The following is a 23,906-nucleotide window of genomic DNA, read 5'->3' as shown; positions in this document are numbered from 1 at the left end:
ACAATGCTGTTGATTAAAAAATACTCCATTCCAGGATCTTTTGTTTTCCAAATAATTAATATTACCAATAATTTATAAGTTCCAGTTCGACGGGTTCAAACAGAAAGACTTGAAAGCAGAGACAAACTGTGTATCTTATAATCGGCATGACTTTATCAGATGACAATACTAATACTAAAATAAGGCTTGCGCATAGTTATATACTTTAATTCAGTCACAGACCCGTGATATCACGGGTGTGTTCTAGTCTTTTATTTAAATATTGTAAAAATTATTCCTAGATAGCTTCATACCAACTTTGAGTTTCTGTTACCAATCAAATATTAGAATGGCCCTAACAACTAAACACAGTTAAACATAGAGCTTTGAAAAAATCCTTATACTAAGCTTCTTATTGGAAACTAACTCACAAATTTAACGCTTTTTCATTGGAATGAACCTTTGAGTATTTGCGATGTTGAATGTCGTCACTAGAGTGGAATAGTCGTTTCTACAAGTTGGCTACATTTGGAAAACTTTTTTTTATCTTCAATGCTCTTCAGAATCAGCTTTGTAGTCTTTTAACCTTTTGACTTGATTGCTTACCTGGCCAAAAGGACCAAGTGAGATTTTCTCATTACTTAGAGTCTGGGGTCCGTCGTCATCGTCGTCGTCCTTCGTCGTCGTCAAAAATCTTATCCTCTGATACAATTTGGATAAATGTAATTTACTTGGCCATTATCATCAATAGGGAATTCAGCTTAACTTTTATAAATGTGTACGATGATACCCCCTGCCAACCTGAAATAGCACATAGGGGTAAACTGCATGTTTTGTCTTTTATCTTAAAACCCTTAATAAAGAGAAAATCCGACATTAGCAGACAATTCAAAACTGTCAGACGACTTCTTATAGGAGTTATTTCCTTTAAATGACTGTAATAGACAGAGAGAAACTTTGATTAGCACAAACGATCAGAAAAATTTCACAACAATTGAATATTCGAACTCGTCAGACGACTCCTAATTACATACATTGTCCCTAAATGACGTTGTGTATCAATTTTTTGCATGCTTGCCTTATTACTGAAAAATAATAACAGATAGATAGAAATTAAAAAAAGTTATCAGGACGACAAGATCTTTAAGTAAGTTACACGATTGAAATCGTATAATGTCTCCTTATTTTGGATTTGATGTTTCACAAACGTTTTTACGTGTTTGCCTTACATCTGGAAAACTATAATTGATAGTTATAAACAAGCAAATAGTATCCAAAAAATCATACACTATTAAGTGGATGGTTCTAAATTGTCATTATAACCCTCTTTCGAGTTATTGCTCTGTATGTCGATGTTTGCACACTCTAAGTGTTCTGCAGCTTATCGTGATAACTAATATAGTCAAATAAGCATGCATAAAATGTAAAATATGATCAGCAAGACAAGATTTTAAAAAAGTGAAATTTTGCAGAAGTGTAAGTAGATTCTTGATAGGAGTGATCGCCCTTATATAACAATTGTTCAACACTGTTTGTGTTTTAAGGCAAAAACAAAACAAGATTGAGAGAAACTTTAAACTCAAAAAATTATTAGCAATACAATATAATCAAAAAAAGAAATTTTTGTCATGAAATCTATTATATAGTTCATAATACTGGAGAGTTATCATTGTTGAAGATGCAGAGAAACCTTGGTTAGCGACACAGGCTCTTTAGAGCCCTTAGGTATATTTGAGTGGCACTCAATTATAAGCCTGGTGTCTCATACATTTTATTTTACAATCCAGTCATTTTGGAATCCGCACAAATACAAAACATATAGCTCCTCCAATTCTTGAACACCATATTAAGAAAATGATGGTCACTTGGGTTGATAATCAGTTGTTGATGCATTATTTGGTTAACAATTCAGATTGGACCTGATTATTTAAGAATAAGACCTGATACACACTAATTTTAATTTGATATTTTCATAAGCCTTGAACAAAAACAAAATAAAGTAAAATAAAAGATATATTAATATGTTCAAATAAACTTTAACCTGACAAATATTAGCTTTCAAAAGATTAAGCACTACTTTATTTATGGGACCAAAATTCAGAAAAATCAAGCAGAGTTGTGTATGAGACTGAAGCCATTTTACCATCTTTCATCAAGAAAAAATAAGCTGATCGTTATCTCATGATTTTTATAAAAAGTCATGTCCCTTTTAGACTACAAAGGATAAAAAAAAATTAGCTCCTAAATCACATAAACAGATCGTTATAAAAATAACAATAAAATTTTAGTTAAACAGACGAAGCTATAAAATAAGAATTATGTAAGTTCCATCAATGAATGTAAATCAACATTGTTTATTAATATTTAAAATAATAATTGTAAATAGATTGTTAAATACTAAAATCAAAGAAAGATTCATTACAATTTACACTGTTGTCAGTGACATCTTCTCACGGAGATATCATGAACAGTTGAAAATAACCCGTATCTATGCATAATTGCACACATTCTTAACTATGGGAACTAAAGAAAAAAACAGTTCACACTTCATGAAACACTTGTAAGTTTAAAGTCATACATTGTATTTGGATGTTTGTCGTTACTCCAGGAGAACATTCACATTTCTTTATGCATTAAAATTTCATCATATTAATATTTTCTTTTATAATAACTTATTATTACTGCTGTGCGGTATTGCTCACAAACGATGCCCTGCAATAAGTATATTTTTGCACTTATGTAGAGGAAACGCGCGTCTGACGTATTAAATTTATAATCGTGGTACCTTTGATAACTATTGTAAACAGAAATACCCATGGTTGAAACAATACAAGAATACACTATGGTGAGATTTCGACATTTTCGTCAGATTTTCGACCTCTTTGTTTTTTTCCCACGATACTGTGTAAATTATTTTGTCCCATAACATCCATTTTTGTTATTTAAAACTCATAAAAGGTCATTTAGGCAGATTCTAGATTTCTTTTCTAGCGATTTGAGAACCAATCAATATCAATGCAAAAATTAGGTCAAAGACCAAGTCAGCCTTTTCCTGCCATTTAAAAATGTACAAATATATATAATTAGTTATCAAAGGTACCAGGATTATAAATTAGTACGCCAGACGCGCGTTTCGTCTTCATTAGACTCATAAGTGACGCTCATATCAAAATATTTATAAAGCCAAACAAGTACAAAGTTGAAGAGCATAGAGGATCCAAAATTCCAAAAAGTTGTGCCAAAAACTATGCTCTTTTGACGTAAAGTATCAATTTAAAATTCCAGTTTTTTTTCCTTCAATATCAATATCAAGTACATCCGTAAAAGCGATATCTTATATGATGTTAATGTTGAGATATCTACAGATTTCAACATGTAATACAACTAACAAGGGCAATGATATTTTAAATGAATTTATTGACAATTTCAGTAATTTTTAGGTCAATTGTAGATTGAACTGGTTTGATGACCATTAATTTGTTGAGGATTCTCTTTTTCTATTTTAATTTCAAGATAATTGGAACAAACACCAAACATTTGTAAAATTTGTTAAAATTGGGGCAATATTTGTTATTAGTTGACAGCTGATAATATCAATCATACGACTTAATAGTAGATAGTATTCTGTTGATAATTTTTATGGTTTACAGCTTTTCTATATCTTTCATGATTTTTAACCATATGCCCAACTATTAAACAAATTTAGTATTACACAATTTTGAAACTAGATAGCGTTGGCAAGTATGGTTGAAACTCGCATGGAAGTTTCCGAGGAGTCAATTTTTAGAGAAGTTGAAAGAAATCTGACAACACGGAAAATTTTGAAGGAGATGAAAAGAAGGTAGAATTTTGCATTCCCAGCTGCAGCATATTCGGCCATGAAACTGTCTTAAAGCTTTCAAGGATTACGATATATTCTACAATATTTATATATCTTTAAGCATTACGTATCGTATAAAAATACCTTAGTTATTGTTAGTTGTAAAGTAAAACATTTCATAGAACCAATCTCTATCGTTTGTTTTATTACTTACATATTCATGTTCATATTTCCTAAGCGCATGAATTCCTGACCTTTTTATCCATGGAGAGTTAGTAGAATTGATATGAGATATTATGTAGTCATACGAGTGATCCATTCTTGCATTTCCAAGAGCTTCGAGCAGTATGACACGGCGATGGTCATATTCTATTTGTTCCTCTTCTGTTTGTAAAGATCTTGTATGCCTATATTCCCAAGGATCTGTAATAAAGAGTACTCTATTCAAACTAAAACGTAAAGCATACTGGGCTACCGACTTGAACTTTGATGATATGTAAAATGGAAAATGTCTACAATTATTGGGTAACATCTATGTTATTTAAATATGATTGAGAATGAAAACTTCAAAATACATTTTTTAAATGAGATCTTTGATTAACAAATAGTAAAACGAAGGATTTCTACGAACCAATTAAAGCATTATTATGGGGGAAAGGTAAAAACCGGGTACTTTCACCAATTGCAAGTGACATAAAAAAAAATCTTTAATTCCGATATAATGTTAAAGATGTTGAATTGTACATACCATGCAAACCAAGCATTCCATTGATTTGGCTTGAGATTTCAAAAGATTTTTTTGTCTGTCCTTTTTTGGATAATTTGTGTACAACAGATCCAAGAGTCAAGATGGCAGAATTGTAAATGTGTTTGTCAAATGATACGTTGGTAAATGTTCCATTGTGAAAAGCTATATCTTCTAACACTTTTATAACACTCTGAAAAAGTATGAATACATTACATCAATTCTTCTTAGTTACTTTGTTTTATCTTAATTAGAATAAATGTTTACACTGGGATAGCTCAGTATTCTGAAATAGTTTTACAAATAAGGGGCTCAAGTTAAAATGAAATGACAGCAAACGGTGTGTTAATACATTTATCAGAGTCATTGTAAAAATAATGAATTCCTGAAAAGTGATCGACTGTCAAGCTATCAAGACAAAAACTAAAAATAAAGGTGAAGCTACTCTCCTCTAGGGTTCATAGAATGTTTTGTAGATATTTTTCTTTATAAATCTTGCTTTGAAACAGTTTTCTCTCAAAAGTTTTCAAGATAATCGTCAAAAAAGTAAAAAGTGGTAACAATGTTAATACAAAAGCAATTACTGCTGCTTTAACTCCTCCTAAAGCTCTACATCCAGCTTCCGATAGTCTATTTGCATTATTTTTAAAGTCCTTTAGGTCGTGAAAAGTTACACCGAGGTATTTGTATGTGGCAGTTATTTGAAGTAGATTGTCACCGATTTTGAACTGGAATTCACTTCTTTCATATCGAGATTTTCTCTTGTGGTTCCTATTCTGAATATCAAAGTTTGTAAAGCGGTTTTACGCGTGTCCGACGCTAGAAAATCATTTGGTATTGAGTTTAATTTGTATCTTTTTGGCAGAGAACTCGTAACTTTGTAGGGTTCGTTACCTTCCTCGTAAGTATTGAATTCTATTAATATAACAGAATGATCAGGAACTTTACTTCTTTCTCCAAGAAACTCAAAAAGATTGAAATTTTCAACTATTGATCGTGCAGTAATAACGTTAAATGACTTTATCAGTTTTAGAGCGTCATGCGGAACGCAATTATAGTCCACTACTGATTTCCCTCTACCTGAAACACAAGTGAAGTCATCATGTATAGGCTCATACCTTCCATTCCACACAACACATCTCGACTCGTTTAAAAATTCTATGAAGGATTTCCCATGTTGATTTGTAGTTTTATCTATTACATTTCTAGTAGAAATACAAGGAATATGACATTGTCAGTTTGTTATCGACAAGGTTAAATGTCCCTTTGTTACCTCTCGGCTTTCATTTATTTGTAATTTTTGATTTGGTGATCTTTTTTTGCTGTGTAAATTTCTCTCCAGATATTAGTATTATATAGATAATGTTCAAGATAATAGCCAACATAAATCAGTGAAAATAGAATATTTCCATAGTCCGTAAACTGCAAAATATAATACTTGTCAAAGAAACACACACCTAAATATCATTCCATGCACCATATACAGTTGACCTATTGCGTAATATATCTATAAAATAACCTTAACGTTTACCAATGAACCAAAAAAATGAGGTCAAGGTCAGATGAAATCTTTCAGACAGACATGTACACCCTACAATTATTCCATATATCACATATAGTTGACATACGCATTTAGTATTTGAGAAACGAATCATGTAACTTTAACATTGATCAATGATACATGAAATGAGGTCGTGACCAGGTATAGTTTGTCTGACGGACATAAAGCCCTATCAAGGATCCCATTTAACAAATTATCATATTACTCATTTGCAAGGCAAGAAGCATCAAGGTCTTCTACCTTCTGAGACGTAGCTTTAAACAATTAGTTTACATCGCCACCGGATTCATATTTCTATGTCTCATAGTCGCTGACATGCTTCGCAGGCAAGACAAAAACTAGGTTAAATTATTTTTAAAGGACAATAAGTCCAAAAAAAAATGATTGATGATTTTCGACTACTATTAAAAATGAAACTCATGTGAAGATCATGGACATCATATCAATTGCTACAAAAGGGAGGACGAACGATATCAAACAGATAATCATTAATAAGTCGTAAACAATCTGATCCCCATGGCAAAAAAACGAAAAACGACGAAGGACAAATAGTACACGAAACACAACAACGAAAACTAAAAACTTTTTTAAAGTATGTAATAAAGATGGCAGCCAAAATCATGATTTGATATCTATGTTCTGTGTCAACTGTGTAGGCATAACTTTAAGGCAGTCCTTCATGACCAATTTAAAAACTAGATACCGTAAGGACGACAGTGTAGTAAAGTTGGTTCATATTATCTGGGTGAGATAAGAGAATGTTAGTATCTAGAACAAAAAAGCATGTACTACATGTATAATGTACAAATACCGTTTCAAATATTTTATACAAATTTTATAGAAAAGCATCTTATAGGAGTGACATTTTCACAAAAGACGCTTAGTTAGTGACTTTAAGGCACCCACCTAACACACAGCTGAATTTTTTATATGTTATAGCATAATATCTGAACTTCCTCTTTTGGTCGGTCGTAAAAAAATCGTAAGGTGCAATTTTTATAAAAATTGAAATCAAATCGAGAATTAATTCCAAATTGAAAAATGACCAAGTCTTGAAGCGTGAAAAATTAGCATGTAGCTTTATTTTTTGTTGTCATAATGCAAAAAATATGTACGTTTAACATGTCAATGTATAAAAAAATACTTTTCAAAAATAAAAAAAGTATTTTTTGCGAGAAAAAAAAAATTTTTGTAACATTTTTGGAATTTTTTATAAAAATGGTGCCAATTTTCATATTTATTTTTTTTCGTTTCTTAGATATTTTCGGCTTGAAATCCAAATTAATGATGTTCGTATTATCTAAAAGTTCATTACTTGTTAAATACATATCGTTATCACTGTATTATTCTGGATTTTATACACTTTTACACATTTTCAATCAAATGTCCGAAACCTTTTAAATTTCCTACCGTTTTGACCATCGCATACCGGGTAGACTTATTGATGGTGCAAATTTGTTCAGTATTTTAGAGGAAGCATAGTATATGTGCTAGGGCCACGTCAAAAGCCTGTATGTTGACATGCTTTAAATACTTAAATATATCGGGATATCTATTCATTCAGTTGACAAATTTTGAATTCTTCGTAGATATTTGAAATACAATAAATGTTCTACCTCAGGCGTATATATTACCCAAGCCGTATTTTGAATATGATTACGAGTTTTTAAATATTCTTCCAAGTTTTACTTGGTTCGAGCGTCGCCGATGAGTCTTATGTAGACGCGTGTCTAACGTAAACAATCGATCATATGCCTGATATCTTTCAAATTGATTTGTTATTCACTATGACACGTAGGTCGGTGCTGCAAGAAAACTCTAAAGTGTCCGAAACCAAACACAAATATGTATAAATCTAATCAAAACGATTTGAGCAAGCTTCATATCAGACTTCCAACCAAAAAGATTGCCATCGTGTCACGCCTACCACCAAGTGCATCATCATTCAAACTACATGTTCTGAAAGCTATCAAACAAAGACATGGCGTCATAACAAAAAAATACGGCAGTAGGTTTACCTAAGTATGAGTACGGATGACAAAAGCGGTCTTAATACGTATTACTTTCTTCAAGATTTGATAAATTTGTTCTTGTAAAGGAAAAATAAATTGCATTAGGGGACTTGTACATATACTGAAATCATTGTAAGCCTCTGTTACACTGAAATATGTCACTAACAGCGAAGTATCAGGAATTGTTCCAGTAAAGGAAAAGCTTCACAGGCTTAATTTTTAAATATGAATTTCGACTGTCTTATATTGTTAAAAATCACAAAATTGAAAATTAAATTATTTGTAATAAATTAGTTTTATTTCTTTTCTTTTAAAGAAATAGATTATTCACAGAAACTCCTCCAGAATGACCAAAAAAACTAAGGTCACTAGCACACTATGTAACTAATAATATCTAAGTTTTGAATACTGGTAAAAACCAATACTTGCATTTTTAACTGCAAAACATTTGACTGCACAAATGTGAGTGAAACTAAATGCAGTCGTAATAAAAAAATACGTTAAGAAATTAAAGTGTTTGTAAAGTATATAATCCCAAATGTCAAAATAAAGGTCACCTCGGGACCTAGCTTTAGTTTGTAAATCACCGCATTCTAATTTTTGCATCTGGGGTCAGTTTCACAACAAATCTTACGACTAAAGCTGATCGTAAATAAAGGCAACAGTAGTATACCGCTGTTCAAACTCATAAATCCATGGACAAAAAACAAAATCGGGGTAACAAACTAAAACTGAGGGAAAGGCATAAATATAAGAGAAGAACAACGACATAACACTACAAAGTAACACACACAGAAACGGACCAAGCATCAGACAAAATCCCACGAGAATAACAAATATAACATCAAAACCAAATACATGAATTTGGGATAGACAAGTACAGTGACACGTCTTATCGTAATGTCATAAATAGTTCAGTTAACTTACGATTAATCTTGTCTTAAGTATTGTTGTGAAACCGACTTCCTTTCTCAATTTTATTCTGTATCTGAAATTTATTAAAACCTAAGCTTTGCAGCTATATATGTCGCGGGCAGGATTCCATTATGATTGGATCTATATCACAGTGACCTAATTTTAGTTTATGGCCATCCCATATTATATGATGTATATGCATACATAGTTTAGAAAACCCAGATTCAACGGTTCAAACGATATGGACCGGACACAAACCAGACAAGCACGAATCAAACATTGTTTGAAAACTTGACGGCTGAAATGTCAATGTCAAAATGAACTGATTTAATTTATGAAAAAACCCGTGCCATCCTATAATACATCTCTGAACTAAGTGTGACTAACATCAGTTCTATAGTTCAAAGCAATACATTTTATATTTGAAATCATTGGTATTTGGATGAACTGTATATCTGTTTACATGTATAAGTTACCTGATTTAATTCGACACGGGCCGCAAACAAGTGGGGACTGACGGACAGAAAGACTTAAAATGTGATTCATATATCCTCTTTAACGTTGCTTGTGGTTGCATTAAACATGTAAGATATTGATTTCCGATCTTGACACGGGTTGTAGGCTGTTAACAAACAGAAGACTATAATTGTCACTGTTGATATGACAAAGACGTCTCTTTTTTACTTTCTTTAGTATTGCGTTGTTTTCTCTCCCTTTTACTCGGCAAACTTACAAATATTTCATTATATTTTTTTTGTTTTTCATGGCACACCATCAATTGTAGTAAATCTTAACACATTTAAGGTCAAACATTTGTTATTATACGGCGTTTTTGTAAAAAGTACCGTTTTACCTATAGCAGAGTGAAAACATCAAAATGACGTCAATTATCGCCAAACCATTAACGATATGCAACTTAGAATAAGAGAGACGGCATCATAGTATCGTGTAAAGTAATTTACTACATTACCAGCTGTTTCAAAAAAAGACAATAATACTACAAAAGTGTTATTCTTTCAATTTTTCATGAATGACCTTTGACCCCAATTTAAAAAAAATTGCACCCTATTTCACTTTTACGACCGACAAAAATGGAATCTACACATGTTTTCCTTTCGAATGATATATAATATAGCTGTGTGTTAGATAGGTTCATGAAAACTATTTTTAGGTCTGAATGTCACTCGACTATTAGTTTTAGGTTACAGCATGCGCAGGAAGCAAACAAAATATAAAGGTGGTCTAATAGAAAACAAAAATGTGTCCATAGTACACGGATGCCACACTCGCACTATCAATTTCTATGTTCAGTGGACCATGAAATTGGGGTCAAAACTTTAGTTTGGAATTGAAATTAGGAAGATCATATCATAGGGAACATGTGTACTAAGTTTCAAGTTGATGTAACTTTAACTTCATCAAAAACTACCTTGACCAAAAACTTTAACCTGAACTTCGCACTATCAGTTTTTATGTTCAGTTGACCATGAAATCGTGGTCAAAACTAAAATTTGGCATTAAAATTAGAAAGATCATATCATGGGGAACATGTGTACTAAGTTTCAAGTTGATTGGACTTCAACTTCTTCAAAAACTACCTTGACCAAAAACGTTAACCTGAAGCGAACGGACGCACGGACGAACGAACGGACGAACAAACGCACGCACATACGAACGCACGAACGGAGGCACAGACCAGAAAAAATAATGCCCATCTACTATCGTAGGTGGGGCATAAAAAAACAGATTTTTTAATATTTTGCCAAATGAAGATTTTACTATTCTTTTTTTTTTTTAAATGATAAAAAGTATGGGTCACCACGCTATTTTTCCGGGTACAATTAATTCAAAATTACCAAAGTTTGCTTAGATTGTTCATGAAATAACACATTTGTGTGCATAAAAAGAAATCTAAATGACATAGTTTTGAAATAAATTTGAGAAGATAGGTTTCGTAATATATTTTAAGAAAATAAAAAGAAAAAAATGAATACCGAACTTGTTTTCTTGCTAAAAGTTAAAATAACTCCCTATATGTCCAGTCTAAATTTTGTACTAAAAGAGTTTTCTCCCCTAAAATGGCTTATTCGAAAAATGTATTCTAAAATCACAAATATTTGGTATTTTTTAAAACATTTTCGATATAAAAAAAAACAGTTTATACATGTTACATGAAATACAATTTAGAATTGTGTCACAATTGAAGATTTGCAGTTGCTGACTTAATTGCGAAAGTAATGTATAACGGATATAAGGACAAGGATAAACCAGTATATATTTTACACTTTGTTGCTAAAATTGTGGCATTGAAATACAAGATTTTGCACTAGTAAGCAAATTTTTGTCTTAAACTGTCATTTTGATCTCGACAATATGAGAAATGAGTCAACAATAAATAATTTAGTCATGTTCAGTCTTTTTAGATTTATTGACTGTTGTAAATTTAGTACTGTTCAGACGACTCGCTTGCAATCAATTCAGTGCTGGATAGACGATTGTCTGACAATCATTTTAGTACTGTTCAGAAAATTCGCTTGCCATCAATTCTGTTCTGTTCAGCCTTTTGCTTGCATTCAATTCAGTATTGTTGAGTAGCATTTCAGTTTATTTAGTAAATTGTTGATCTGAACAACTACTGAACAGATTTAACATAGACGGAACAATACAAAATTGCAAGCGAATGGTATGAACAGTACTGAATTTACCGGAGTCTCTAAGTAGAAAAATTGAAACAAGAACGTTTGTAAAGTACACGGATGTCCTACTCACACTATAATTTTCTATGTTCAGTGGACCGTGATATTGGGGTCAAAATTCTAATATGGCATAAAAACTAGAAAGATCATATCGTAAGCAACATGTGTACTAAGTTTCAAGTTGATTTGACTTCAGCTTAATCAAAAACTACATTTACCAAAAAACCTTAACTAGGTGGGGCATAAAAATAATACGACATATCCATGTTATGCTCAGTCTTTTAAGAATTGTTCAGATCAAAATGATGTTTCAGGTCAAATCTTGTTTACTAGTATTGGCACATCGATACCAGAGAAGTCTTAAGTTTTCAAAAGTCCAATGGTTGTAACTTTTTCAAAAGTAAATCAACAAGAATTTAACTCATATGCACTGCAAATATTCATCTTGCAAATTTTGTATTCCAAATATTAATTCAATGCTTACATTACAGAATAAAACTTTTTTTTCGGCTTTAGCGCTGTAATGAAATGAGGTGTAAACCAAACTCACTCAACTCACAGTTGACTCCTTATTACAAAACTACATGTACACCATGTACACATTAAAATCCTGCTATACACGGAAAGAAGTGCTAGGTGTTTAAAATGTTTTGGACATTTTGCAAATGCAAAGTGATGAGCTAATAAGACAAATTAGTTAATGTTATTATAATCTTCCTTTTATATTAGTATTATTTGTAAACTTAATACCTGATGTGGGGGCATTTCCATTCCTGCAACGTGGATGAAAAATCGCTGAAACAATTTGTATTCTGGTTTTGGTGCTAAAAGAACTAATTTGACAATCAACTGCTGACTGTTGTTTGTGTTTAATACTTCGAAGGCATCTAGCATTATTGCTTTGATTTCAAAATTCTCCTCATTACTGAAATATTGAATAACGTTTATGAAAACTATAACAATCTATAACTGGTTTCCATTAACTTATGCAGTTATTGTGTACAAATTTCATCAGAACCTTAAAAAACGTATTCTCTTGAGTTTCAAAGAGAGAATATTAAACTGAGACAATTACAAGTGATCAGAATCTTTTTTTACGAAAAGGAAACGTTACAAAATGTAACAGCAGCATTCAAACCATGTTATTTTTCATATATTTCTATTTCAAATGTGACTAAATCCTGTAAGATAGTTTGTTGTCATTTTTTTAACACCTTATTAATTCAAGACCTTATTGATAATGGCCTTTGATATACATTTTATAAAACTTTGACGTAATACGAAGGTTTGAGATTGTTTACAATGCAATTTAGGGGCCAGCTGAAGGACGCCTCCGGGTGCGGGAATTTCTCGCTACATTGAAGACCTGTTGGTGACCCTCTGCTGTTGTTTTTTCTATAGTCGGGTTGTTGTCTCTTTGACAAATTCCCCATTTCCATTCTCAATTTTAATGTTCAATAAAAAAAAACACGTTTTTTGGTGGTTGATATTAAATCTCATGGATCTTGGCAGTGTTTTTTTTTTATTCTTTTCATTGTGGATTTCAAGATCATTGGCATAATTTTTGATATTTTGTGTTAGATTAATATACAATTCTCAAGATATCAAGGTCATAGAAAATAATCTAAAGGTCATGAAACGTTTTCTTGTAGTTGTTATGGAAGGATTAAACTGTTGTCTTACATTGATAGTCAATCTAAATGTGAAATAAAAGATTTGAATTATATCAGGTTACAGTTAAGCTGTAATAAATATTTCTGTTCTATAGCTAATTTGGAGAATCCAGATAAGGATTTACCGGCCTTTAACGATCGTTGTGCTGATTTCCTGTCATCGATTGTAGTTAGTGAACAAGACGTGCACGATATGATTTCCACACTTGATGTTGATAAAGCGGTGGGGCCTGATATTATAAGCAACAGAATGTTACTTGCTGTCAGAAATCAAATTTCAAAACCATTATGTTTATTATTCAATAGGTCATTACGGGATAAAATATTCCCAAACCAGTGGAAAATTGCACATGTTATTTCATTATTTAAAAGTGGTGATAAATCTTTGCCCTCAAATTATAGACCTGTCTCTTTATTATCTTGTGTGAGCAAACTTCTGGAAAAAATAGTTTTTAAAAATATTTTTAATCATTTGCTTTCACATAAGCTATTATACAAGTTTCAATCAGGATTCATTCCTGGATATTCTACTACCCATCAATTGATTGAGTTGTATAACCATATTATAAAGTCACTAAACGACAAACAACTTACTAGTATAACATTTGTGGACATAAGTAAAGCTTTTGATACAGTTTGGATCAAAGGTCTTTTATATAAGCTCGAAAAATATGGCATTAAAGGGGATTTATTATGTTGGTTGAAAAGTTACTTATCGGGACGGTCACAAAGAGTGGTTATGAAAGATTCACTATCCACATTGGGCTGTTTAAGAGCTGGTGTGCCCCAGGGGTCGGTACTTGGTCCATTATTATTTTTGATTTACATAAATGACATTGCAGATGATCTAAGTGGGTTCAGTAGACTTTTTGCTGATGACACATCTATTGGCCATACTGCACCCGATGTTACAAGTCTCAGCACTTTAATAAATATTGATTTAGATAATTTGCAAAATTGGTCTGAAAAGTGGATGCTAAAATTTAATCCTAATAAAACAGATATCATGATTTGTAATACTAGGAATATGCAGAACGTCCTTACTTTTGATTTTGGTGGAGTCTCAATAGCTCCTGTAGATACACATAAACATTTAGGTATTATTTTTAGTAGTGACTGTAAATGGAATAAACATGTTGATAAACTGATAGAGAAGACGTCAAAACAAGTAAATGTACTGAGGAAACTAAAATTTAGACTAAAAAGGGAATATCTTGAAAAGATTTATATGATTTTTATTCGTCCTATTTTGGAATATTCATCTGAAGTCTGGGACAACTGTGGGCAAATTAATTCCGAAAGGTTAGAAAAGATTCAAATTGAAGCTGCACGTATAGTTACCGGCTTACCATGTTATGCTAGTATCAACTCTATTTATAGAGAGACGGGATGGGAGAAATTAAGTGTCAGAAGGGAAGTTAAAAAACTGACCATGTTTTATAAAATTGTAAATAACCAAACACCGGATTATTTACAAGTATTGGTTCCTCCGAATGTATCAGATACTAATAATTATAACCTGCGAAATAGACATAACATTAATATACCATTGAATCGTCTATCAGTTTATCAACAGTCTTTTTTTCCATCTTCTATTACATTGTGGAATGAATTAGATTTGAATATTCGTCAAATTCCTACTTTCTCTTCCTTCAAGTTACAATTGCAACAACTGTATTTTCATAATGTAAAACCTCCTAGGTACTATTTTTATGGAGATAGACTGCTATCTATATTACATGCAAGGCTACGCAACAAGTGCAGTGCACTTAGCGCAGATTTAAACAAGGCCAATTTAGTACATGATGTATATTGTGCATGTGGGTACACTAGTGAAAGTGTTGAACACTATTTATTATATTGTAATAAATTTGCATCGCAAAGAAATGTTATGCTTATTGAACTGACCCACTTAGACATTCCTGTTACAATTGATTTGTTATTGTTTGGTAATGACAACTTAGATACAAAAGACAATTTTGTAATATTTTCTGCTGTACATAAATATATAAAAGAAACTCAACGTTTCTCACTCTGATAACAACCTTGCTGGTTATTGTTTTATTTACTAGTCTACAGTACAGACTATGCATTGTTCGAATGATCGATTTGTTGTTCATAACGGTTAACATAATGTTTCGCCTCAATGGATTTCAATTATTGAAGTTAATACAAAAACGATACTTACATTACATCTATGTTCTTGTCATCCCTTTATCCGCATTTTTAAAGTCAGAATTTAATGTCCGTATCACAATTATATATATTTACAATATTGCATGTTACTTTTACAACTTATACAGGTAAATATTATAGAAGGTCATTGATAAACACACTAGTAACAGTTGGTGTTTCCCTTTAGATCGATCGTTTGGGTGTGTTTGATTACTCAAAATAAGAACGTTTGATATCCATTGAGCCGTTTCTATTATTTTTTGTGTATAAATATTATAATAACAATAGTTGTGATTTATTTAATTATTTTTCATGCCTTCATGCTTATTAGAAAAATACAAATTTATGTAATGTGCTATATAAATATAATGTATATTCATGTATATTATGGAGAAGACGGAACTAAGTTGAAAAACTTGTGTCTAATCCATTTGTTTTGAACAATAAAATATGTTTAAACTAGTTAAGCTCCCATTGTCATATTTTGAGTGTCAATACATTCCAATTCTGGGAAAATCGCATGGTCATTTAAATTTCATACAATCTATTCGACAAATGGATTGCTTATGTATTTGTGCAAACGAAATGTTCACTTGTGTTCAACAATTTTTAGAAGCAAAATCAATATAACTGTCTCCAATTATCCAGATAACTTACATGATATACCATACGATAATGCAAAATCATAATGTTTAGCAGTAGTTTTCTGGTTCCTTGTCAAAGTCTGGCTTCAATTTTGGTACTTTTTTCAACGTTTGTAGTAGATAATTAATAAACTTGGCATCTAGCACTCTTATTGATACATTATCAATCGAAATGCACATCTGGTGCAGTAAAAAAAGACACATTTAATGTTCAAACTACAATCACATATAAGTATTGACCAGATTCTATCAATCATTATAAATTATTGCTTCTATTCATATCTAAGGTAAATATACATACTTATTTTGAAGATGTTGAAAGTAATCCCATGCAATCTTTTTTATTTCCTCATCTGATAATAGCTTCAACATACTGACAATTCTAAAGAAACATTCATTTACAAGCGGTGATCCTTAGAAAAATAAAAATTAGTTCCATTATGTTTCAAAACACCAAGAACACAAGTTATCACTTAAAAACGTAAAATCAAGATTAAACTAAGTTGTAAAAAATGTTTTGATCCCTTTCAATTATACTTAATTTAACATTTTGCATAAAGATTGAATATTTAAATGAAGTGAAGATGGACATTTGAATAAATTTGTCGTGTTGGTTGTCAGTCTCATTGGAGTATACTTTACACCTCCATAACAAATGTTCTATATACATATTCTGATGAAAACCCAAATGGAGTTCAATTATAAAAGGTTTTAGGATATTTTGATGATTTGATTTTCATGGTGTTGATATGTGGAAGCAGAGAAAAACGTTAGTTTTACCTTGTAGAGGCTGATTTCTAATACATGTGATATTACTCCGGATGTCTTTTAAGATTTCAGTCACGTTCACGTTCCCTTTTTTGTTTCTCTCAAACTGAAACCATATTGAATATATCATATCATTATTTTCAGGCTTTTATGTCATATCCAGAAAAGAATTGTATTTCTTCTTTTGGGGTTCATACAACTCCCAATGCTTGTATTTTTTTTACCTTGATCAGTACCTTTCTGAATAAGTTTACGTGTGGCGTTCATGCGATATCCATGTTGTTGTTTGTAACCTTGATTTGTATCTTTCTAAATGGATTGATGAGATTTAAAGATCGGTTAAGTACTTGATAAGCTGCTGATCAAATATGAAGTCATTCTGTTCCCGGAAAATATGATTGAAATATTTGTTAGACACACAGAGAGACAACAAAATGAATGATATATATAGCTAGCTGCCACCCCCTCTCATAGAGCAGGCTATAATAATCAAATAAACATGTTTTATTCTTTTAAACTATACACAAATATCCCACAATTGATGTAAACAATAGGTTGCAAACAATGCAATTTTTCATATGATTTATATTTTTAAGGCGCATAACATGATCATGTAAAAAATAGTTGATCGTCTTAATTATGGAATTAGTCTAAGGCCTTCCCAAAAAACATCTTTCATACATATTCAATAAAAAAAAATGAAAAGAAATGTAAACTTGAGAGTGCTTTCAATTTTTAATATTTATTACAATTTAAGCTAAGTTTTCGGTAAAAAACATGATCAGCACTGATTTTGTTTCTTCGAGCACTGCTGATATAAACCTTCGATATAAATTTAATTACAATATGAGGTGATGTGTTGGCTTGTTGGTGCTTACAAAAAAGATTACATTTCCATGGGTCACAACACTTGTAAAAATTATTCATCGGAACTGATTTTCAATTCATGCAAGCTTTCATATATATTTCACTAACATCTGGCAATGATACTTAGGCTTTAGATTACTTACAGTGTAATTGTCGGTAAACTTTTTTTTTATTTCCAAGGGGCATTTTTCCTTAAAAATAGTTCTTCGGCACTAAATTCCGATCGCGACCTTGTCGGCATTTTTGCGCCTGTCCCAAGTCAGGAGCCTCTGGCCTTTGTTAGTCTTGTATCCTTTTTAATTTTAGTTTCTTGTGTATAATTTGGAGTTTAGTATGGCGTTCATTATCACTGAACTAGTATATATATTTATTTAGGGGCCCGATAATATCTCGCTGCATTGAAGACCTATTGATGACCTTCTGCTGTTGTCTGTTCTATGGTCGGGTTGTTGTCTCTTTGAAACATTCCCCATTTCCATTTTTAATTTTATTGCTGATAAACCTTCAACTTTAATTTCATAAAAAATCTTAAATGAAGTGTAGTGTTGTGAGTGCATACAATGAAATGTTTGATATGCGTGTTACCTTTTACTTCCAATTGGCATTAATCCTATAAAACTAGTTGATCGTTTTTGATAAACCTCCAGTATTTCTATGTTCTCCACACCAGTTTGTTGCGGAGGACAATACCGGACATGGATTTATTCATCACATCATACGTTACCTCTTTAATACTAAAAAGTAAATAACCCTACCTGATCAACATGAATATTTCCAGCAGATACATTCTTTGGTTTAACATACAACTGCTTCACTTCATGTCTGGTCACAAAAACCAATTCTCCCTTACCGAATGCACTCATTTCAGGAAGTGCTTTAAAAAGAAAATTTGAAAATATTTCAAATGAATTATGCATTAAGTTATAACATGTTGATATATATGGCTGTTTTTCCTCAGTTTATAGTTTCATACACCCAAGATATTTGACCAGTTGCTTTCCCTATCCAGGAAACGGACCTAACCAAGAATAGTAAGTATTGACCAATGAACCATGAATAAAGAAGACATGTTATTCAAGGTAGATTCATGGTATACCGTCATCTTGAATTGTATTATTGCATTACACAACCAGTTTAGTTATTTGTCCAAATCTGCAAATTTGTTCACAGATGTGAAACTTTATTGGTAAGACTGTTTATTTATATGAAGAAAACTGTCTGATTTATAGCATTATTCAAAACATTAAGGTTTATGTACCCTTCTTTAGCCATTTTTGTACGAATTTTTCAAACCTCAATTGTATCAAAACTAAAGATATAATAAATAATAGAGATAGGCCATTTAGTACATGTTCCAAGGGGAAACTTGATGCAAAGCATTATTTTTTACTGTTTCATTGCATTTGATAGAAAAAGAGGACTTTGTGGCAAATAAATCAAGATTTTTATAGAAAATCCACAGCCTTTAATACAGAGATTTTTGTTATAAAATTTGAAACATAAATTACTCACTTGATTTTCTATGATGTGCTAGTGTTCATTTTTTACAAAAAGTTCTAAGTAACCTGTAAACTCCAAAACACCTCGTGCTGAGTCACTAAAGTCGAGCGCACTCTAAAAGGTGTACTTGATTTTTGCCATATTTATACTTGTCTTAACCAATAACTACATTTATAAACTTGTTTTAAGGAAATCAATACTAGCACTGCATGCAATAATCCTATATCTATCAGTCATCAAATTGCCAAATATGAGAGTACAAGGATAAAGGCTGTGGATTTTCTATAAAAATCTTGATTTATTTGCCACAAAGTCCTCTTTTTCTATTAAATGCAATGGAACAGTAAAAAATAATGCTTTGCATCAAGTTTCCCCTTGGAATATGTACAAAATGGCATATCTCTATTATTCATTATATCTGTAGTTTTGATACAATTAAAGTTTGAAAAGTTCGTACAAAAATGGCTACAGAAGGGTACATAAACCTTAAAACAAATACCAAACATTTGTGTTTTAGAATCAACTTTTTCAACTAAGCCATTTAAGGGGAGACAAATCTATACTAGACTGATAGGGATTTTTTTTTAATTTTTACTGTAGTAAGAAAACAAGTTTGGGACACAATTTTTTCTTTTTATTTTCTTAAAACATATTATAAAACCCATCTTCTTAAAATTTATTTCAAAGTTCTATCTCATAATTTTTTTTTTTTTATGTAATGTATATTTTTCATGATCATTCTAAGCAAATTTTTGCAATATTCAACGACTCATAGGGTAAAAATAGCGCTTTGATAGTTATCAAAGGTACCAGGATTATAATTTAGTACGCCAGACGCGCGTTTCGTCTACATAAGCCTCATCAGTGACCCATCCTTTTTATTATATTTTTGAAAAGAGCATAGCAAATTCTTTATTTTGGCAAAGTACACGAAAATTATATTTCGGGAAACATATACCTATGATCTACCTTAAAATATATATAAGAAACATAATTTACTTTCACCGAGGAACATATTTACAGACAGAAACTAAGACAGGAAGTATAATTATGTCATTTGCCATTGTAGGCAGACAGTACAACTACAATTCCATTCAAGACATTTTATGGGAAAACATTTGTCTTCAATCGATGAATTAACATTAAATATCAACACCGAAATAAAGTTGCTTGTTTGCAATTTTGATAGTTTCCTACAAACGTAAAATTAAAATGGCAATACTTTAGAAATGGTCACCCCGATATTCCGACACTCCATTAATCCGAAACCCCATTAATCCGACATCCTATTGGTCCGACACCTCATTAGACCAACAACCGATTGGTCCGACACCCCATTAGTCCGGCGCCCCAATAGTCCCGCATTGTCCGACAAAGGTTAATTACTGCCATATTAGAAAATCAACTTTATAAAATCGTTGCTGATGTGGTATTTGAACTTCTCTTTCTTATACTATACAAAATAAAGAGATGAGTTATAATTGTCAATGAGACAATTGTGAACCAAAGTTTTAAAAAAAGTGGATGTAAGCAATTATAAGCAATCGTACGGCCTTCAACAATTAGGAAAATCCATACCGTTACTATATAGTCGGCTTTTAAAAGGGAAGCAGTATCTGATTACCCTTCTGGAGCACCCGAGACCACTCCCAGTTTTAGGTGGGGTTCCTGTGATTAGTTTTGAATTTTCTATGTTGTGTCTTCTGTACTATTATTTGTCTGTTTGTCATTTTATTTTTAGCCATGGCACTGCCAGTTTATTTTCAATCTATGAGTTAAACTGTCCATTTGGTACCTTTCGTCTCTCTTTTAGAACATGCAAATGTATGCAAGACATTAAAATTTAATGAACTATCACTGAAGTTGAAGGGCAAAGTTATCGTAGTTATAAAAAAAAAACCGAGAAATTCAAATGCTTATGCAACTGCATACTAACTACCATTGCTTTATTGTAAGTGTTTCCCTTTAAATACATAATCACAAACTTTAACATGTTAAGTATGCAAAAGTTTCAAAGTCAATAGACAATGACTGTGGGTGCCAAGCAATATAATATTCATTGAAATTAGAAGTGCCAATGATAAAACAACCTCAATAAACATCAATGACCTACCATTTATGGTTCCGGATCTACTGACCAAATACCAACTAACACAATGTTGACAACGCCTTCATCAATGATGCTGACACCGAAAACACCATCGAAATAAAAAAAATCGAGTCATGCCACTAACTTATGAACCAGTTCTATAACAATAAATGTCGAATCGTTTCAAATGTTTCAACACTGAACTTACACATTCTGTCAAAATCATTCTCAGCTTTTACTTTCCTCATATTCTCATGTGGATCAAAACTAAAATAAGGAACAAAGTATACCATAACATAAATGTATTCACAGAAACATAAAATATGGTCAAACATTACGATTTATACTTATTATTTAATAAAGATATATTTAACAGAAGCAAAGTACTAGTAATATATTTTTTTTTCTATTGATAGAACTCATCTATGGTTTGATGAGTCGAATCATTCCTTCAAATTTGAAGATACAATATGATCCAACGAAACATTTGTTAGGGTTCCAAGGTACTCTGTGTCTGGTCAATCAATTGATGATTTCAATGATAAAATGCTATGTTGACTACTACACTTAGTCTATTTATCAGTAAAATGTGGAAAAAAAGATAGATAAAACCTTTCTTTTTTAGATGATCTTACTTGATATATATATAAGAAGCTGTCAGTAAAATACGGAAGACAGAAAAGTCAGAAAGTTATTGATATATAGAAACAAAAACAATCAAAGACCGAACTTAAAAGCGCTATGTCTTGCTTCCGCAAAGAAGTAGGTCCGGTAAGGGCCGATTTTGGCCTCAAATTTCAAGTTCATCTGACAAAAGATTTCTGACTTTTTTTAAACACTTAAGTGTCCATTTCCGTTGATTCAATTAGTTTATGTGAAAGATTTTAACTGATTTACTGATTAAAAAAGCTCTGTCTCTAGCTTGAATATGTAAAATCTATTGAATATGACAACAATGTCACTTTTCAAATGGTTTTTGTCAAAAATGAAAGTGGCTGCATCCCTGTTCACCTCAACCTTTGTATATATTATGTATTATCATCAAATACAACTAACATTACAATATAAAGAATGATCACAAATGTGGCCACTTTCATTCAAGACGGAAACCGTCTAAAATTTACTAAAATGCTGAAATTGTGAAGATTTCAGTAATTTAGCATGACTTACTGATGCTAGTACCCGATATATATGCATTGCATTGTCAAAAATAGCCAATATTTATGTAGCAGAAGCATTCTACTTTCAAAATAATAACTAAGTTTACATTTTAACAATTGTGTAAAACTGCTATATTTTGGGGCCAAAAGGGGTCTTACTTAACTTACTCCTTTTGACAAAGGCTTCTTGATAATAATGAAGGAATTTGAGGTCCCCCTTATCAGAATTATTTTTACTAGATAACATTTTTGTTCGCTTTAAAGATTGCGTACATCGTCAAGTTATCGGAATTCCAATGGGGACTAACTGTGAACCACTTATTGCGGACCTGTTTTTGAATTATTATGAATTGCAATGTATGACTAAAATTAGCAAAGACCCATAGAAACAACATTTGATACAAAAGTCAAAAAAACTTTTAGATATTTGGATGATATATTGGCTCTCAATAATGACGACTTCAGAATGTGTACTAAAGTAATTTATCCTGTTGAACTAACTTTAAATAAAGCTAATACTAACAGTGACCACTGCCCTTTCCGTAATCTTGATATCTATATCATTAAAGGGAAGCTTAATACACCAAAATATGATAAAAGAAATGATTTTTCATTTCTAACCGTTAATTATCCATTTTTAGATGGTAACGTTCCCTTATCACATTGGTTTTCGTTATCACAAACTAGTCAAAAAATTTACTAAATTGGTACAAGGACATCATTCGTAAATATAATTCAACATGTAAACATCTCATACGTTCAGGTATTTCACATCTAATCTGTTATGGTAATATTCTTTACAAAGCAAAATAAATGTCAGTATTCACCTCAAAAGCTAACAAAACCTTTAAACAGACTTATTTAGAAGGGATATAGTTATGATACTATTGTCAGGTCATGAAAGATTGCATATGTTGGCTTTAATATCGATTCACGTATAGGGTCTTTGAATCGGAATTAATCATATTTATTCTAAAACCAGTTGTTGGCATGACACGGGTTATGTTCTTCTCATATATTTTATGATGGTATAATACTTAACCCCTAACGGGAGGGAATGTGCTTGATATTCATATAATGAATACATAATCTTTCAATCAGTTTAATTGAGGTCTGGAGCTGGCATGTCAGTAACTGTGTGAAAGTCCTTTGTTAATTTATGTATTATTGTCATTTTGTTTAGTTTCTTTTTTACCTATTCTGACATCGGACTCGTACTTCTCCTATTTGCTGAGTTTAACTCTGCGTATTGTTGTGCGGTTTTTTTTCTATATTGGCTAGAGGTAAAGGGAGAGGGTTGAT

General features: G+C 31.6%; 1 protein-coding gene across 1 annotated transcript in view; it reads right to left on the bottom strand.

The window, feature by feature from the left end:
- Positions 1–23,906, bottom strand: part of LOC139481196 (uncharacterized) — a 197,992-nt gene that overhangs the window by 138,392 nt on the left and 35,694 nt on the right. Inside the window, exons 8-14 of the mRNA XM_071264355.1 lie at positions 21,653–21,711; positions 18,611–18,729; positions 17,001–17,094; positions 16,522–16,633; positions 12,479–12,653; positions 4,548–4,737; positions 4,014–4,222 (exon numbers count right to left, since the gene is read on the bottom strand). Of these exons, the coding sequence (XP_071120456.1) occupies positions 4,014–4,222; positions 4,548–4,737; positions 12,479–12,653; positions 16,522–16,633; positions 17,001–17,094; positions 18,611–18,729; positions 21,653–21,711 (958 nt within the window). The remainder of the gene's footprint in view (positions 1–4,013; positions 4,223–4,547; positions 4,738–12,478; positions 12,654–16,521; positions 16,634–17,000; positions 17,095–18,610; positions 18,730–21,652; positions 21,712–23,906) is intronic.

Source organism: Mytilus edulis, chromosome 7 (genome assembly GCF_963676685.1).
Source record: "Mytilus edulis chromosome 7, xbMytEdul2.2, whole genome shotgun sequence".
Classification (NCBI taxonomy): domain Eukaryota; kingdom Metazoa; phylum Mollusca; class Bivalvia; order Mytilida; family Mytilidae; genus Mytilus; species Mytilus edulis.
The sequence above is the reverse complement of the archived record's forward strand: the minus strand, read 5'-3'. Positions and strand labels throughout refer to the sequence as shown.